This window comes from Chelon labrosus (assembly GCF_963514085.1).
Source record: "Chelon labrosus genome assembly, chromosome: 19".
Lineage (NCBI taxonomy): Eukaryota > Metazoa > Chordata > Actinopteri > Mugiliformes > Mugilidae > Chelon > Chelon labrosus.
In genome coordinates this window covers 7,827,326-7,840,075 of record NC_140352.1, presented here as the reverse complement: position 1 = coordinate 7,840,075, position 12,750 = coordinate 7,827,326, and the positions used below count along the sequence as shown (strand labels likewise).

The 12,750-nt window shown below is 44.0% G+C and overlaps 1 protein-coding gene across 1 annotated transcript in view; it reads left to right on the top strand.

Annotated features, from left to right (window-relative positions):
* The first annotated feature begins 249 nt into the window (after positions 1 to 249).
* The window catches only part of cpxm2 (carboxypeptidase X (M14 family), member 2), a 29,195-nt gene continuing 16,694 nt past the window's right edge, over positions 250 to 12,750 (top strand). Inside the window, exons 1-4 of the mRNA XM_084567535.1 lie at positions 250 to 708; positions 3,531 to 3,632; positions 7,409 to 7,518; positions 9,233 to 9,372. Of these exons, the coding sequence (XP_084423661.1) occupies positions 435 to 708; positions 3,531 to 3,632; positions 7,409 to 7,518; positions 9,233 to 9,372 (626 nt within the window). The 5' untranslated portion in view covers positions 250 to 434. The remainder of the gene's footprint in view (positions 709 to 3,530; positions 3,633 to 7,408; positions 7,519 to 9,232; positions 9,373 to 12,750) is intronic.

Genomic DNA, 12,750 nt, shown 5'->3' with positions numbered 1-12,750 from the left:
AGCCGGCGAAGATGAGAGCAGATGTGTCAATATATATGTTTCAGTCCCTATTTTACTTCCAATAAATGACTCCGCAATGTGTCATCTGGTCTGGTTTAAATCTACCATAACAAGGTTTTGAGTCACCTGCCAGCATCTAAAGACGAGAACTGTACTGCGTGTCTCCCTGCCTCTTCCCTCTGTGCTCCCTCATCTCCTGCCCACAGTGCCTCTCCCTCCCTCATTGCATTTTTCCCAGGCTGAGGCGTCCATGGACCCTCTGGCTCCGCTGCTTTCGTCAGTGACTTGGAGTGCTCGGAGAACTTTGTGAACTGCTGGAGCGGGGAGGGAGAGGAAGGCGAGCAGTTGATGGGACGCAGTCCGGCTGCAGCAGCAGGAGTCTCCTCTGGAGACGGCATCGAGACTCTCAGCTGGAGATAATCGCCCCCGGGGTCATGACAAGACAACACCTCAGCCTCATAACCCCCCTGGCTGTGCTGGGACTCCTCGCGGGGTTCGCAGACCTCGGCCATGGCTCCGTCGGCGAAGATGAGGATTACTACATGCAGGAGCTGCTGACGAGAGACCAGTACAATAAGGTCCAAGCGCTGGAGAAGCCCATGACCTCGATGCCAGATGGGCACGAACAAAACCACGCCAAGAAACTGCCCAAGGGAAAAGCAGAGAGCAGCAGGAAGACAGATAAAACCACAGCTGATCCGAAATCAGGTAAATGCACTTCCATCTCTTGGAAGCACACCTTGAGAAAGATGTTTTACGACAAACTCCATCATTGTCCCAATCAAAACTGATGATTTTCAGACTGTAGATGTTTGTGTGGCTGCAAAAAGTTCATCTGAAACCTCGAAGCAAACTTATGAGTCAGTGTTGCCACTAGATGACAGTGAATGGTTTAACATGAGTTTTCAAGGCCAATCTTTGCGTTAAGATCTCAGTGACACATGCAAAAGTACAAATACGCATTGGAATTTAATTTGAAAAGACTAGGTTTTGTGGCTTTTTGAATTAGTGGACACTTTTTAAGTGATGTTTATGCTGCTGTTTAATGAGTGAAAACAGAAAACACAAGGCGTCAAACTGAAACCGCAATGTGCTCCTTGACTCCACAAAAGAACAACAACGAGCTCCCGAGGAATCCTCTTTATCAACCTATGGTATGCACATTCAAAGCCCCAAAGTTTCTGTGTGGCTTCCGTGCAGCAGCAGGATTCGAGGCTTCATGCGCGGCAGATGTCAGGACGGAGGCACCAAGGGAGCACGTGTGAGATCCGCGCTTGTAGGGCACGTAGTACCGCCACGGGAGCCTCGGCTCATAACAAGTTAATAGGTATGTTTGAAACGCAGCCAGGCGATTGGAGGACAGCAACGTGTGGGCGTGAGGATTTCTTGTTGGTGGCAGTCAGATAATGCAGAGCAGCTGTGCAGATAGTGACCTCATGTTTCAGGCATCCGGCTTCACATGTCTCAGCAGGGACACCTCCTGCAGGTGGGTCTGGACGGAGAAGATGGTAACATTTGATGTAATAGATGTAATATGAAACAGACCGTGGAGCATTTCAGTGCCTTTCGGCTTCTTGTTTTGAAAATTTCACTTCTGATCCGCCCTACGTGCTTTTATTAAAGGGGAACTACTGTTTTTTACAACCTGGACCTTATTATCTGGCATAAAATACAATCGTTTAATCACCCATATAACTTTTGTGTAATTTGTAGTCGTTCGGGAGATATTTAGATCTGCGTATATCCATATAGTGGGAGTGACTGGGGCACCGAAACTGTAGATTGACCAACAGACCCTGGATGATGATAACAGGTAACTCCGGACTTAACAGGGACTAGCATTAGTGTACAATAACAAATATTGGTGAAATGAACGAGTTTTGAGGCAGATAATGCATTATTTAGAGGCTGTGTTTCGGTGCCCCATTCACTCCCACTATATGGATATACGCTGATCTAAATATCTCCCGAACGACTACAGATTACACAAAAGTTATATGGGTGAGTAAACAATCGTATTTTATGCCAGAAATAACTTCAAGGTTGTAAAAAAACAGTAGTTCCCCTTTAACCTCCAGGCGAAAACATGACGACGAAAATAAAAATCGGATAAACTGGTTGTTCACACTACCGTCCCAGGGCAGTACGGCAGGACAAAAACAAAGGAACTAGCTGATGAACACAATGCAGCTTCAAACAGTTAGAGCTGACTGTTTCACAGATTTCCTGTCAGCGTCTGCTAGTCATGTTTACCAGCTGTAAAGTGCGATAAACTTGCGTAACGCTTACAGCTCATACCATTGCTCTGAAGCAGCTGAAAATAATTCAGCTTTAAAGTTGCACTGCTTTTGATTTAAATGGGTGTTTGTCAAGCCACTGTCACTGAATCAACTGACACAGCCATGATTGAGTCTATGGCCAACTGATGAATCTTAAACTAGGTGTCTGTGGTGACATGCCTGGAAAGAAAAGTTGCTTATTTAGTCTCTATAAACAGATATCTGGATACAAGGGCAAAATAGTCGCAATACAATGGTGGTTTCAATGTCGCTGCAAACCAAGCATTTCCATTGAAATCGTTTTACTGGTACAACACAAGTGGACTTTTATTATTAAGTATTTACAGAAGACAGCTAGTTTTATCAAAAATGAGTCTACAAAAGACAATGGTCACTTTTGAGAATGGAACAAGCAGCCACAGTGAGCTGTTTGATGAAGAGCTGCAGGCGACACTTTGCACACGTCCAAATTACCAGTGACGTAACCCCTTCCTTTTACCGTGCCCTGCTGTTCATTAGGCTGCAATTAGCGTAGAATCGTATAACGTTTACTGAACAATGGCTAATTATTCACCAACTTCTTTATCAAAGCAACAATAGTTTGTATTGTGACCTGTAATATTAAACCACAGTGGCCAAATCAGCCAGAACTGAAATGTTGGACGCTGCTTGTTCTGCCTAAAATAGTTTGCAGAAGTAGTTCGCATTGTCGCTTCTGTACTTTGATCAACTCCACAGCACAACACAATTGTTTCCCGGCGCCACAGACAGCGACCATATGCGTTCCTAAATCTGTCACGCCGGACTGCACGTGCACCTGAGAGCGGCACTGCAGAGGACTGGACCTGTCCCCAGAATGAGACGAGGACAAAGACTTTCAGATGTGACGCGCTGTCATAGCCAGATAAAAGCACTCCCTTTACTTCCGTCTGCCTCCTGCGCAGAATATTTCCCGACTGATTTGAACCTCGAGGTGGTTTACTCATACAATTGCGAATGAGAAATTACTCGTCGAGCTGTCGCCGACGAAAGGGAGACAAGAGTTAAGCGTTTTCAAATTCTGTGCCCAGAAATGATCTCTTGGTCCAGTCCCCAATCTTGAAACCATCCATATGTGTAGGACTAAAGCCCACGAAAGGCTTCCTTTTATCTCCTGTCAGCACTATTGCGATCCCTCTCTATGCCGAAAACAATGAATTTTCTATTCATGATTTATTCTCCTGGTTTTAACAGTCGCTTTCTTTTCTTTAGTGAAAACAGCAAACAAAAAGGCGGAGAAGAACAAGAAGAGCCCCCTGAAAACCCCAAACAGCATCTCAGAGGGAGACAGGCAATACAACCCGACGAAAGAGGGTGAGTGTGAAAAAATAAAAACCTGTGACACCCACTTGTCATGTGAAATCTCATAAAAATTCATCCTGCGCGGGGTGGCGAGGGGGGCGGTGGCAGGGGGTTCATTTCTTCTCCGCTTCCACAGGAGCAGCCGCGATGGGAAAAAAGACAAAAACTCTCTCAGAGATGACAAATATTTTTTGGAAAAGGGTGAAGAGTTTTCAGGAAAGCAGATTTTCCCCGAGAGGAAAGGTCTGGCAGCGTGTGAGGATGCAGAAAGAAAGAGTCAAGAGGCGCAGAGGCGCTGATGTCCTCTTCCTCGCCTCATGAAGCATTGTGTTTGGTTGCCATGGATCACAATACGCAGGGTTTGCTGGACTGCAGCCAGGATGCCCCAGTAGCCTTTCTGTGATTGATAGATTCAAACTGCTGCAAAGTGTTTTGATCTCGGACTTTTCCCCAACTACTCATATTTCCCCTGTAAGATAGACTGGGATAGACTCCAGCCGCCCCCCGCGACCCTTCACGGGACAAGCGGTTACAGAAGGTGAATGAATGACTTATTTACACGGGGCAAGACATATCAATCTTTAATAACGCTGGCAGATTAAGAACGACTTTGGTGGGAAGCTGCGAATCTTGTGACTTTATTTGTGACTCTATAATAAGGAGGGCGCCGCGGAAAAGCTTCCAAAACCATGTCTTCATGGTCGAGACTCAACACACTGGTTGCCCAACTTTGTTCCAGCGTCTCCTGGCAGCAGCTGATTTATCAGGGCTGCACTTTTAGGGCTTCCAATGAATTCAAAATATACAGCTTTAAAAAATAAAAAATATTAGTTATTAGGTCAGAAATGGGAGACCTAAGCCCCAGCATGGATTTTCATGCAGCAGATTTCAACAGGTCATTCATTATTCCCATCAGACGTAACAGAAAGCTGCTGAAACAAGATGTTTCCGCTCTGATATCACAGTTAGCCACATGTGCTCTCGAAAGCTGACTAGACTGGATTTGATAAAACGCTATTGATTTTTTATTTATTTCTTTTCAAGCGCAGCTGCCTCACGACATCCAGCGATGATTTAGGGTGGAGTCTGTGACACCGTGTCTGTGAAGTGATTTCCCGTCGGGGGCCAGCATTTAGCGCAATATGAAAGAGTCATGCGTCCAAAACATTTCAATATTGCGCTGGCAGATGTTTTAGTTGTGACTCGCGTGGCCTGACTGAACTCTGACTGAATCGGTTTTCAGGCCTCCACAGTGACATGGCAAGTGGCCCGAGATAGCAACGAAAGAGGACTCGACTGTCTGTATTTTCATTTCTATTACACGCTATAGTTGAAGCCAGATGCTGTGTTCCTGTGTGGGTCCTCTCGTGGAGGATTGCATGCAGATGGTGATAATGATTTAGGGCTATGCTGCATGGAAGGCACCCATCTATTATTTTTTTGAGTGTTGCTAACCTTGATCTTGCTTCTTTGTTCTGTTGTTTCTGCATCCAGAAAGCCTATGGAATTAAAGTATTTGTCCAAGAGGATTGTAAATGTAGGCATGCACAATACAGCAGCTGATGTTTTATTATTGTATAGAGCATACTTCACAACTTTTTACCACTTTACAGTAGGAATTAATTTAGTCTCAAGCTATAAATTGTCTGATGCATGTGTGGGTTTTGGATGCTGATCGTCTTCGCCTGTGGTTTCTCCAAACATCTTGCGACTGAAAATCTTCAGCGTCTCATCGTGTACGCAAAGCCAACTTCCTCTATGGACCAAATATGCACCGCAGAGCTCTTAAAAGATCCAGATCCACGTTATTCTTAAAGTAAAATCGATCGTTTTCTTTTGTGGCCTGTTATATTCCTGGGTCTTCATTCGCGAGGGCGGTTCTGGCTGCGTGACAGCGACATGTGCAGCATATGCCGCATGTACAAACAGGCCGGTGCCCAATCGGAAATTCTTGCTCTGAAATTCCATTGCTGTGGTCCAGGGAAGTCTGCAAACAGCTTGATGTGAGCCGCCGGGCAGCGGAGATTTCACACGTCAAGTTTGATTTGCCCACTTGGCCCTCACTGGAAGATATCCATTGTAGTGTAAAAAAGATAAGCCAACCTCACACAAAGAGCACTATTTAGTGAACACCAGCTCAGTTTCTGCAATCACTTAAATGCAGCCGTTTGTTCGAATGAGCTGCAGTCTGTCTCCGGCATCACACGAAACCATTTCACTGACTTTCTCTTTTTGAAGACTGTGTTTTGTGTGTTTTTCCAAAATGAAATGCACTAAATGCAGCTGTTTTCCTGTCAAATCATTAATGCAGCATCAGTGGGTGCATCACTGGATAATTGATATACCGAAGGACTTAATTACAAGTTGATCGTTCCCATTCATGACAGCTAATTGCCATCATCTGTACTGCCGGTAAATATATTATCTACGATTAGACACGTCCTTTGATTTGGACTGCAGGTATTCCTGCAAAAGGATCTTGCAAAAAAAACAACTAAGCAAGAATAATCCTTCCATTGTCTTTCCTTAAACTGTTTTAAACATCAACTATGTGCACGACTAAATACAGAGACGTGCAATATGCTTATAACAGGAAATCAGGTTCACGCGGTTCAGTCACTTTAGCCGTCCACGGCTCGAGTAGGAATTTAGAGTTTCTTGCACTCTATTACTCAAAGGAGCTACTCAGCCGCCGCTTCGTCTCTGGAGAATAGTCATGGTGCTGCATTGTGGGAAGTGTAGGATCCGGCATTTTAAGGAGCAGGACGTATCAGGCTTTTGATTTTGACGATATCTATTCCCCGCGCTATAGAAATGGCAACTGACAATCAATCAACAGAGAACTGATTTTGATTTATAATCTGATCTGGTGTCTGTTGATAGAATAGGATAGGCACCAGAACCGAGCAGTCCAAAGAACACACCTGACCGAGCATCGACTAGCCGTAATTTGGTAAAGCGGGTTTATAAGAACAGACCTTTGGGAACGTTTTGGACTATTTTCTAGTTCTTCATCCGATTCAAACTAAATGTATCATCTGTGAAGTTTATTTTGACACTTAAAGGTCTTCCTGTGCTCTTGCTCTCTCTCTATATATATATTTAAACCAAACCTTGAAACTCGCTCAACAGGTTAACATCCGTGGCAGCTGCACTAATTTCCTATTTTCTCTCATTTGGGGTTAATGATACTGCTTTAGTCATTACAACAGTTTAATCATGTCTTCGGGGTGCTGCTAGATGGCTCCGATAAAGTAGGTGTGCATTTCGAAATTAGAAAAAGGAAGGGTTCAACATAAATCACGCGTGGAGCTTCTTTTGAAATCCATACCAGTTCAAGCATCAAAGCATTACACACTTAGTTAAAGTCTTGATAGTGATACTTGCATGATGAGTTTATGTGGTTTTGGGTTGAGAGAGAGAGAAAGCTGCTCATATGAATGCTTACATTTTATTTTAGGAATTTCACATTAGTAGAATGAAACTGCTCACTGTGTGTTGAGTGCATTGGGTTATAGAGCAGCTATCACTAAATCTTCTCAGTGGTGAATTTCCCACAGGATAAATAAAGTATCTGTCCGTCTATCCGTCTTGCAAACTTGGAAAGCAGCTGCTCTCTGTTAGTTATTCCAGTTCGCTGTGCAATGTAGAAATTGCTCATTACTGTTGAGTCAAGCTATTAACAAATCCACGGTTCCCCCCTCTCCCTCTCTCTCTCCCCTGGAGCAGCGGAACGCATCGTACATAGCATTTCCATTACAGCCCAATTTGTCATTCTTGTTACCTAGAATGCCCCCCTATCGGACTGGAGACGCTGAAGATTGATGATTTCCAGCTCCACGCTTCGTCCACGAAGCGCTACGGCCTCGGTGCACACAGAGGTCGTCTCAACATTCAGGTAAGACGGGATCGGAATGTGAAGTGTTGGCGTAGCGTGGCCAAGCTTTCCAGAAATGTCGGGGCTCGCATTATACCTCGGGCTGTCTCACCTTACCTCAGAGGCTTCTATTTTCACTCAGCGGCAGTAAGTACATGATTGAGAGATAATATCTTTTTAATTTAAGGATCAGTTTGGCTTTTCCTAGAAGACATTATCACTACGTTTCAGGGTATTTTAATATTTCGAAACGTCACTAAAGTAAGAAAGTAAAAGGATTGCCATCAAACCAGAGGCAAATCCAGAGACCTAATATAAAGGGCTGGCATCTGGGAGAAGTATTTCCTGTTCTTTGAGGGTATTGGCCTGTGCACGGTCCACAGCGAACCTCATCTTCCCGCACCGCTCCAAATCCAACGGCACAATTAATGAAACACATGCACGTCCTCTTAATTCAGCCAAGATGGCGAGAAGACACACCAAACAACAAAACAAAGGATTTGCTGTTTGGTCTGTGTCTGAGAAAGAGAAAGCACCACTCACTGAGGGACAGAGATAGAGTCTATGCCGAGACAATTATCTGTAAATCAGGGGAAACACACAGAAAGCAGATGTTGCCTGTTGAATCGGGCCTGCGTCCAGTGGACTTGGTTTGTTGCTGCGACATTTTGTTTAGATTCCAGCAGCACTGGAATGAACGTGACTGCAATACATCTTGATAGCGGGAGATGCATGCCGGCGGGAAAATGTGAACAACCATATCCCTATCATGCAACTTACAGTGTAGAGATAGACGGTCGCTGCCTCCGGGCGCCAGCTTTTACTCCTGTGCAGGAAATGTCTGCACCTGGATCTGCGCCGGCGAACGACGAGAAACGACTTCCTCTGCGAACGCTTCTATTTTTCATCAATCTTAAGAGACTCGCGGCTAGCTGACGGACAGCATTAAGCCGAGCCGTCCCGGAGTTAGCAAGCCTCATCCATTATTTAAACAAAGCGCGTCTTCTCGCTCGGGGAACTTGAACTTTCGGGGTAGCTGAACACTTAAGTCTTCTTGGCCGGAGCGTGGCTTCTCCAAGCTGCATGTGAATTAAAGAATTATTTGGAGATTTTCTTTTCTAAGCACACGCCCGTCCAAACAGGAAATGGGATCAAGCGCTCGTCTTCTTTGACTCCTTTGACAGAATCAGAACTTAACTCATCTTTGCGGTTAGAATATTTAAATGCACACAATGCCCCCTTTTAGGCAGTGATATTATGCATTCAGAGCCTGCACCGCAGTACAGTATATCATTATAGTGTTTGGATGATGCTTCCGTCATTCGGCTCTGAGCGAACGGTGTCAGCTGGCAGAGTTCAGGCTTCATTCGTTATAATCAGTTCAACATTTTCAGCTGTCAAGTGAAACGTGTCGTCGGCATTACGCAGAAAAAATCATAATTGCTGGAATTTTGGAACGAAGCACAGCCCCTGGATCACAGATGTGTTCTCTGTACATTCCTGTAACTTTGCTGACTTTGTTCGGCTGTTTTTATAAAAAAAATTTACAGTCTATGTGCTGTCCCGTCACGTCAGAAGACACGTCTCTCCCGTATAGCCGCGTCTCCGCTGCCAGCATTTAAACTGAAGCCTTCTATAAGTGTACATAGGCTTAGCAGTCAGCGTGCAGCACATACACATCTGAGTCAACATCTGGGATAAAATTCTGCTCCACACGCCTGTTTCTGGCCCGCAGGCTGGCCTATACGAAGATGACCTCTATGACGGGGCCTGGTGCGCCGGGAGAGATGACCCGCTGCAGTGGTTCGAGGTGGATGCCAGGAGGCTGACAAAGTTCACCGGGGTCATCACACAAGGCAGGAGCTCCCTCTGGTCGTGAGTAGGAACCCTGCAGACAGCGCGTGGAGGGTTGCAGATGGTTGCACAGCGAGGACGAGGGTTTATGTCGGGGAGACACTTGCATTTCGTTGAAAAGTAATCCCAAATGTGCAAAATTTATTCAGTGCAGGTTTTACGTAGGTATATAAAACAAGCAATGTAAAATATAGGAGGAAAATATGTGTAATGGACAGAAAAGCTTTCACAAAAAAGACATCAAGTTTCATTGTTCTGATTTCAGAAGTTAATTTCAAGCACAGACTCCAGTTTGTACATGGAACAGCCACAACATTATGACCGGATGACAGGATTATGACAGGAGAAGTGAATAACATTGACCATCTTATGACAATTCAATGTTCTGCTGGTATGTCTGAAGGTCATGTCTCAGTCATCCAGGTCATGGTATGTCCAAAAAAAAAATGTTTAAGAAAGGCAACTAGACTTGTAGAGTTCATCCGAGCATCTTGTTCGGTTCTGTGGGAAGTTGAGGTTTAAATAGGGACATCTATGGGTGTATTCCATCAGAAACTTGCTTGACTTGGGCATTCGTGTGGATTTAGCACCCACCTAGACCAGACCAGGCACCCCCACCCCATAGCAATGACACTCCTTGATGGCAGCAGCCATCCCCAGCAGGATGCAGCCTGACACAGGCACACACACAAAAACTCAAAAAAAAACATGAAGAACATCACAAGGTGTTGACCTGGCCTTCAAATTCACTAGATCCCAAACTGATCAAGTATCTGTGGGATGATCCACAAAGGCCCCTTGCCTCAAAGCTCCCCACTAACAACATTAGAGGAGCTGTGGAGTAGTAGTTGGAGGCGCAGCTTGGGTTCCAGTTTCGCCTCCCGTCGTGTCTATGGCTGAGGTGCCCTGAGCAAGCATCTAATCCCGAAATTGCTCCCTGGGTGCAGTCGTTAGAGGCTGCTCCAACTGTACACACTACTGTTTGAACAAATGGATGGGTCAAACAGCAGGAACTGAAGTTTCCCCACTGCGGGACAATTAAGGGTCACAATTATTATTATTATATTGTTGCCAGACACCACAGGACGCCCTCAGAAGGCCCATGTCTATTCTCTGATGAGTCACAACTGTTTTGGAGGAACAAGGGAGACCTAAACAATAGTAGGAAGTTGGTCATAATGCTATGTTTGATGGTTGTATAAAAAGCAAGAGCCAGAGTCTAGAGTCATTTAGTTTCTGTGAAGTTGGCACAATGTTTTGACCAAAACTGGTGAGACCAGCTTGAGTCATGTCATAAACATGGCCAACACGAACCCAAACACAGTCTATGGCCAAAAAAAATAATTACACGTGGCATCAGTTTCACCATGACAAACCAAAACTGGAAGTAGACACATTTCTGAGTGACTCTCGTATTTTCCTTTAAAGCCATGTGGAAAATTTGACTTCACCAACGTAAGCCCAAGCAGCTTTTCAATCTCGTCCACATGGCGCTGAGACCTGCACTGGTGTTTTGACCTTTTTCGCAAGTCTGCGGGATTACGGATTTATGAATTTGATTGATTGGAGTGCAGCCTCATTCTTTCATATCTCTTAAAAGGTCACTACATTATGAAAATAACTCTGGAGAAAACAGATTTCACAGCATCTCGAGCTTCGCCGCGCTCAGATGAAGTGGGTTGCGACGGGCGCAGATTATTTTCTTAAACTGCAGGCGTTTTTTTTTTTAACGGCATTCTGACTGAGCAGCGTCTGTAAGTCTTGTTACGTCTTAGTGGCGTCTTACACTATGTACTTAAATTACAAATACAAGAGGAGGGCATGATGTCACCTCCTACTGCCTCATCTCAGCCGCATTTAAGTCTGCCAGGTCTCTTTTGAAACTGCTTACACTATATTTAGCAGCCACCTACAAATCACCATTGCTGTGTGACAGTGTATACTCTTTTTAAGATCAGGTTTATACGTACATGAGCATGCATAGTTGTAGAATAGCACCTTTTTGGGGTACAAACCAACTAGCATGACGTTTTGAAGCCTCAAATTTGCCTTTTGACTCCAACCAATTTGGGTTTTTGGATCCAAAAGTGACTTCATTTACACTAGAGGGAAGAGAGAGGGATGTCCACCAGACATGCCCCAATTATGACTCACATTGAGGCCTACAATCCTAATACTGATCAGAAGTAGTTAATTTGGCTATGTATATAATGACTTTTGAGGGGGAAAAGATGTTGTCTTTCATGAGAGAAGTTTAAGATTCATGAATCTGAGCTTAGTCCGCCACCACATCCTAGCCTGGTATAGCCAGACACAATTCTTTCATCACACGACAAAAGACATGGCCAAATGCATCCCAGACCGCCTCTGCAAGTCTTTCCAGGGATTGTATAATAGTATTTTGCATGATCCACTTCTGAAAGACACATTTTAAAACCAACAGACTTATTGAATCTCTTGATAGTGACCCAGTCTTAGTGTTTTTTTTATACTATGTTTGCGGTATTCACCCAAATTAAAAGGTCTATCTTGACCTAGGGTGATATACACAGTAAGTTGAACCTTAACATAGACAAAACTGCAGAAGTACACGTCATAAACTAGTAAATTGATAATTAGTGGCAACAGTAAAGTTGGTATTTACTCAGCTTTCAAACCACACTTTTAAGTTCTTCTTGTATCAGGCATGAGTACAATCAAATCATCCTCACTTTAGGCTTGTGGTCTAAATTAAATTTTGGCAATGGGTTTTGGAGAGAATTTTGATTGAGGACTACTTCATCAATGATTTATAAAGCTGCATGCTGTTGCTTTAGAAAATCAGTGATTATCCATTAAGAGGAACCACTTAAAGGGCAAGTAAAGCCAGATCTATTTAGCTGATAGAAAGTAAACACAACCATGAACTAAAAGACTTGACAGTTTTAGAAGACCTGAATACATCGTTGAATTAGTCAAATGCAGTTAAATGTTAACGTACTTAAGTAGCCAAAAGCTAACAATCTGTCTCTTAAAATGGATCAAAAGTTATATTTAAAATGTATAAGAGCAGTTCATTAGAAAAATGAATAAACTAATAGTTTATTCATAGTTTAGACAATGAAATTCACCAACAAATTACTGCAGCTTCCTTCTCTCACCCTAACCGCTGGATGTTTGGTGAAGTTGTTATTTGACTGTCGTTGAGTGGCTTTGGACCGTTCCTCTGCTAGCTTTAGCGCTGATGCTTTTTCAGATGAGTGTAAATAGTATATTTGTTGTATTTAAGGACTGACTTACATATTCTTAATGTCACGGTACATCATACACTTGATGAACCGCTGCTAGTTTGCTGTAACGACCCACTGGACTCCTCACCTGTCTTCTCGGAGGCGTCCGTGTTGTTATTGTCACGTGTTC